Source organism: Phoca vitulina, unplaced genomic scaffold (genome assembly GCF_004348235.1).
Source record: "Phoca vitulina isolate PV1807 unplaced genomic scaffold, GSC_HSeal_1.0 scaffold54, whole genome shotgun sequence".
Classification (NCBI taxonomy): domain Eukaryota; kingdom Metazoa; phylum Chordata; class Mammalia; order Carnivora; family Phocidae; genus Phoca; species Phoca vitulina.
The window spans coordinates 5,328,259-5,335,133 of record NW_022589757.1 but is presented as its reverse complement, the minus strand read 5'-3'; the positions used below and the strand labels follow the sequence as shown (position 1 = coordinate 5,335,133).

At 41.7% G+C, this 6,875-nt stretch overlaps 1 protein-coding gene across 1 annotated transcript in view; it reads right to left on the bottom strand.

Moving 5' to 3' along the window:
• Positions 1–4,958, bottom strand: part of FH (fumarate hydratase) — a 37,785-nt gene extending 32,827 nt beyond the window's left edge. The window contains exon 1 of the mRNA XM_032389356.1: positions 4,810–4,958. Coding sequence (XP_032245247.1) covers positions 4,810–4,935 — 126 coding nt within the window. The 5' untranslated portion in view covers positions 4,936–4,958. The remainder of the gene's footprint in view (positions 1–4,809) is intronic.
• Between the last annotated feature and the right edge of the window lie 1,917 nt (positions 4,959–6,875).

Here is a 6,875-nt window from a genome sequence, read left to right as displayed (position 1 = left end):
TCCAAAGAAGACATCCAAATGGCCAACAGACACATGAAAAAGTGTTCAATATCGCTCGGCATCAGGGAAATCCAAATCAAAACCTCAATGAGATACCACCTCACACCAGTCAGAATGGCTAAAATTAACAAGTCAGGAAATGACAGATGTTGGCGGGGATGCGGAGAAAGGGGAACCCTCCTACACTGTTGGTGGGAATGCAAGCTGGTGCAGCCACTCTGGAAAACAGTATGGAGGTTCCTCAAAAAGTTGAAAATAGAGCTACCATATGATCCAGCAATTGCACTACTGGGTATTTACCCCAAAGATACAAAAGTAGGGACCCGAAAGGCTACGTGCACCCCGATGTTTATAGCAGCAATGTCCACAATAGCCAAACTGTGGAAAGAGCCAAGATGTCCATCAACAGATGAATGGATAAAGAAGATGTGGTATATATATACAATGGAATATTATGCAGCCATCAAAAGGAATAAGATCTTGCCATTTGCAACGACGTGGATGGAACTGGAGGGTATTATGCTGAGCGAAATAAGTCAAACAGAGAAAGACATGTATCATATGACCTCACTGATATGAGGAATTCTTAATCTCAGGAAACAAACTGAGGGTTGCTGGAGTGGGGGGTGGGGTGGGAGGGATGGGGTGACTGGGTGATGGACACTGGGGAGGGTATGTGTTCTGGTAAGCGCTGTGAATTGTGCAAGACTGTTGAATCTCAGATCTGTACCTCTGAAACAAATAATGCAATATATGTTAAGAAAGAAAAAAAGAAGAAGAAGAATGTAGCAGGAGGGGAAGAATGAAGGGGGGGAAATCGGAGGGGGAGAAGAACCATGAGAGACGATGGACTCTGAAAAACAAACTGAGGGTTCTAGAGGGGAGGGGGTTGGGAGGATGGGTTAGCCTGGTGATGGGTATTGAGGAGGGCACGTTCTGCATGGAGCACTGGGTGTTATGCACAAACAATGAATCATGGAACACTGTATCTAAAACTAATGATGTAATGTATGGGGATTAACATAACAATAAAAAAATTTAAAAAAAAATGTGCAGAAGTCAATTGTGGCTGAAAACACAATGTCAGCAAAAAATTCAAAAAATATGCTTACTGTCCCTATAATAAAAATCAACATCCCAAATTTGCAATAATAAACATTGTTTGCAGCAGCTTAGGTAGCTACTAACAAACTGTTGCAAGAAGCCAAAGTTATCTCTTTATTTGAACCCCAGGAAATCTATAGGTTGCATAAATTTGTAAAATAGAAACTGAAAGGATGCTGTAAAATACTTTGCAAGGCACCAGGAATTAGAGAAAACTATCTGTCAGAGAAGGCTATGTTTATGCGGGGTCAGCATCTATTAGAGAAGCTCATATACATATATATATATATATATATATATATATATATATATATATATATATAAATGTAGAAAAAGAGAGAGAGAGAGAGGAACTATGAACCAGGTAACTTTCCCAATCTCTTCATTCTTCTCAAAAACCTACAGAAGCCAAATTTCTTTAAGTGTTCTTTACAGTAACCCACAGAAAAGACCTTTATACAGTGATCTGGTACTACATAAACACATGCATATATGCACACAAGGCTGAAATAAAAACTTCACAAAACAGCAGGAAAATTTTTTCTTCTATGCCATTCTATTCTGTCAAAATAATAATAATAATGTTGGTAACTACCCACTACATTGATTTCACCATCCACTAATGAGTCCACCTAAGGTCTGAAAAGCACTCGTGTTGTTTTCAAGATTTTCCACATTATCGTGTACATTATCTCTTCCCAGTAGCTTGGGCAAGAAAAGGAGGAATGCTCATCCTGAATTAATGAGAAAATAATCAGTGCTTTTGATGAAAAATGAAGCGATGAATGGCATCTCTTAAATACATGTTTTTAATTCATACAACATAATCCACTATTACAAAAAACTAGTGTTTCTGAAAACCGTGCCTTCACATGCCATAATTCAGAAAGAGTTTCTAGCAGAAGGCAGTTTATCACTTCAGGGTAACGCCATGGTTTAAGTTTAACTGGCCAGGCATGGGGCAGGCACAAAGTGCAATTTGCCATGGGTTCCTGTGAGATCCGTGTTCATTTCAAATCACCTCCCCTTCTGGAGAAGCATGAAGGGTAATGGTCATGTTCACTGTAGTCTTATTGTCATTAGGCCCTAGAAATACAAAGTACTATTGTAAGCAGCTGTTAACCCCAGGAACCTCCGAAATTAATGAGGTGTTCTCAAAATCTGAATGCCAGTCTAAACCTGAAAGGTCAAAAATATGGGCCTTGAGCCTCTAAGATGTTCCCATGTACATTCATGTGTAAGATAACCATTAACTAAACCATGAAATCTCCTAAAGAAACAAAATGCCTTTCAGATTCTGTTTAAAGTGGGTTAAAAGAGTATTTCAGTATTCAAGAAAATCCAAATCATTTCTCATGTAAAAGGACTATCCAAAGATATAAAATCCACTATTTGACTTCATTGTGTTCGGGTTTTCGGTTTCTTTCTGAAGAAGTCTGTCTGGTCTTAAAATGTGGGTACTAAGGAGGGCACGTGTTGTGATGAGCACTGGGTGTTATACGCAACTAATGAATCACTGAACACTACATCAAAAACTAATGATGTACTACATAGTGGCTAACTGAACATAATAATAATAAAGATTTCTCAAATTCATAAACTTCTGCTTCCTTCCAAAAAAAAAAATGTAGGGTTACCAAGTCTTGCAATACTGGCAAATACATAATAAATGTTTTTTTAAGATTTTTTATTTATTTATTTGACAGAGAGATAGAAGCACTAGTAGGAAGAGAGGCAGGCAGAGGGAGAACCAGGCTCCCCGCTGAGCAGGGAGCCTGATGCGGGACTTGATCCCAGGACCCTGGGATCATGACCTGAGCTGAAGGCAGCCGCTTAACTGACTGAGCCACCCAGGCGCCCCTACATAATAAATGTTTTATTGATATTACATTGCAATACAGAAGATATTATCTATGTTTCCAGACTTTACAGCCATTCTGCAGATCATTAAAGAAATAAACAAAAGTGACTTTAAAAGATGTATGGCTTCCCTATCCACCATGCTAGCAAAGCAGTATCATAGCTGTTCTCCATTAGACATTCTTACTCTCACTGCACTATTTCTCCTGGGTAGTTTTTATCACATGGTAACTAACTGTGCATCATTTCTTTGCTTATTTAATCTCCCCTGCCAGTCTCTAAACTCTATGCCTGTAATGACTGTCTTTTTTTCATAGGGCCCAATACATAGCAGGCATTCAATAAATACGTTATCTTCCTACTGGATAAACATTCGTGTTCTTTTAGATAAAAGGTAACTTAGGGCATTTAGGGTTATGTAAATTCTCAACAGTAGCAGTAAGAAAAACTCCATAAAATCAACACAAAGATTTTGGAGTGGAGCTTAAAGGGCAAGAGATATATTTAGAATTAGCAGGGAGAATCTATCTTCATTTGATCTTAGCTATCATTACAACACTAAAAGCAAGGCAGTGCTATTTTTTGAACATTTAAAGCAGGACAGATTCGGTTCTCCAGTCTCCGAGTCCCTTTTACAAAACACTAAATTAGTAAAAACTACATAAATTTTTAAAAGGCTCTAAAATGCATTAAAATTATTAGAGCAGGGAGTTGCAGGAACATAAAGCACCCCTGATTTTGTAGTTTCAAGCATAGTAATGCCATGAAATTACCTTCACGTTTATAGTTCAGAAAATATCTTGGGCCTTTGAATTACGCTAGATGGAGGCACTAATTTAATGAGCACTCACTATTTCCCAAACACAAAGTACTTTCATATGGGCAATCTTGCTGGGTACCTGCTCTTATTTCCATTTTACATGCAGAAACCGAGGCACAAAGACAAGTTGCCCCAAACTCCAACTCTGAGTAGCAGCCTAGGATGTGAAATCACATCTGACTGCAAAGCTCATACTACAGCACAGTGGACTGTGCAGAACTGTTAACTCTTCCTAAACTACATTTATTTTCCAAACTTTTCCTAACAATACACGTGTGCATAAGTATTTATAATGCTCGTTAAAGCCCAAATTACTGAAGGTGCTACTTTAAAGAGCAAAAGACTTGAACCTGGACCTTGTTAAGTTCCTTAGGTCTTTCTGAATAAAAAGTACTGACTTAGCTACAGTTAGATCTTATCCAATCTCCCCTAACATACTTCAGGACACTGTCCCTCTCCACGAGTTTCAAGTTTTACAAAAGTGGGGGAAACCACAGTCAGCCTAACAAACGAAATAGGCAATTTTCATGAAAAGCAAAATCTTTTAAGTTCCTGAGAACCTTCAACCCCACCTGGAGGCCTGAAAGCAGATCACCACACAGCGGTGATAAGAAGCCACAGGTCAGAGGCGACCATCAGCAGCCGGCCTGCTAAGGGGCAGGGGCGGCAGCGGCCCTCGCCCCCGCCTCCCAGCCCGGCACAGTCCCCAGGGCAGCGGCCAGGGTGGGGGCCTCCGCACCGGCAGGAGCGCAGCAGTAACCGCCGCCGGGGCGCCCCCCACACCCCACCCGCCCGGGAACGCCCGAGGGAGCCCCGCAGGACCCTCGCTGCCGGATGCCGCCCCTGCCCCAGCGCTCACTCGGGGCGCAGGCGGCACGGCGAGGCCCGGAAGCCAGCCACGCGGGCACGCAGCCCACGCCGGCCTCTACCGGGACGCCCCGAGAATCCCTCTCGCCTGCCCGGCCGGCGAGCGGAGGGCTGAAGGTCACCGCTGGAAGGCCGAGACTCGGACGGCCCGCGCTTACCATTCGGGCGAAGTTCGGGGGCCGCAGTGGGAGGACGCCCGCCGCTCTGAGGCCGGGAGCTGCGGCTGAGCCTGGAGGCCGCACGAGGCGACGCGAGCGCGCGAGGAGCCGGACGGCGCGATACATGGTGCGACGGGAGCCTGGGTAGAATTTGGGGGTGGTTGAGGCCACGCCTCCGCGAGGGCTGTCAGAACCCGTCCCGCCCACGGCGCCTCACTCTTGTCCAATCAGCAGCCCCAAGCCCAGCGGGTGGGGCGGGACCAATCGTGAATGGCCAGTAAAGAGTGAGGAGGCGGGCTTAACTTCCTTGTTGTGGAGCGGACCCTTGAAGCCCTCGGATTCATGGGAAACTCGTTAGAGGGGAATTATGGGAAAGGAGGTTCAGGTTACTCTTTGCAACAGTTTGTTCGCTGTGTGAGGTGGGAGGTCTGGAGAATTAGCTAATGAATGAATCCGTGGTTTGGTCAATGACATATTCTAGAAAGAAGTATTTATCATGTAATCACTCATTACTGGTTCTCTCTTTGAAATCTTAAAATTTCTTCCAGATTACATCTTCCATATAGAAATTGTGGAAATCGAAGCAAAGTATAAACGATGAAATAATAATCTATAATGCCGACACTTAAAAAAGTCATTTTGAGGTCTCTGCAGTTTCCTTTCTCTTCTAAACGGGTACACTTAAGAACTGTCTTTTAAAGTGTAGTGAGGAAGATGTCTATAATTATAGGTGATTTTAAATTTTTGTTATTTACATTTACGTTCTCCAAGTTTTTTGCATTGATAATATATACATATTCACATTAAAGGCATATTGTTTTAGTATAATAGGATGACAGAAAAGCACGAACTGATACTAAATTGCTTCTGACCCACAGTTTTATCTCTTCTTGCTTCTCTTGTCTGTTGCTTGAAACTAGATGACAGTTAATGATGAAAGAAAACCATTGGATGATGTCTAGAAGTCAAAAGTCCAGGACCTGGAAAGCCAAGCTTATAAGAGTTAGTCTTTGCCAAACCTCTGGGTAACACTGCTTAGGTTATTTTGTGGCTTATGAATTTGACTCATATATATTTAAAATATGAGAATTTAAATGAGAGAGCATGATAGTTGCACTACAATCAAAACTCTAAAACCTCACCTGAACTCTTTAAACCTCAGTGTCTCTTCCCTCTGTCAACTGATGATTCAGAAATTACTAGAATACTTGATGAAAAAGTGAAACCAACAGTTACTTAGAAGTTAGAAAGTCAGGACAGAAGAAATTCAGAATCAAAAGATAATGCAGTGGTTTTAGGAAACAATGAACCACCTATCCCACATGCTTAGGCTTCTCACCATTAAAAGGCAAACAGCACAAAGTTTAGTGTGAAGATAATAGTGTTAGTGTTGTCATCAGTTTGACAGAAAACTGCAAGAACATTTACTAACAATCACTATCACTTCCTAGAAAATGCTAATGTTTTGATGCATTTGCTCCATATCCTTTGTAAAATAAAAGAGATAACAAATTACTGATATTAGAGAGGCATTTTCTTCCCATCCTCCCAGAAACTATTATTTTGCTCTGTATCCTTTCAGTTCACTGGTGTATTTTTTGCTTTGCATATTGATATGCAAAATCAATGGTTTTAAAATTTTTTAATTTTACTGTTCTTTAATGGAACTGTTTTTTAGATCTAGCCATGATCTTTTTTTTTTAATTTTCTCAGATCGAGCCCCATGTCAGCCTCCCTGCTCAATGGGGAGCCTGCTTCTCCCTCTTCCTCTGCCTGCCACTTCCTATGCTTATGCTCGCTCTCTCTCTCTTTCTCTGCCTCTAGCAGAAAGAATATCCCCACAGAGTCAGGAGATCTGAGTTTGAGACCCGCACACCCCTTCTGACTTGCTCGGGAGACTGACTCCAACACTGTATCATCATCTCTTTGTACCAGAACCATCCCCTGGCCTTCCACCCAACCTCTGATCTTTTTAACTTACCTATCACAGGGGTTTATTACATTTTCTTTATCACATTTTCTTTTTTTTAAAGATTTTATTTATTTATGAGAGAGAGAGAGAGAAA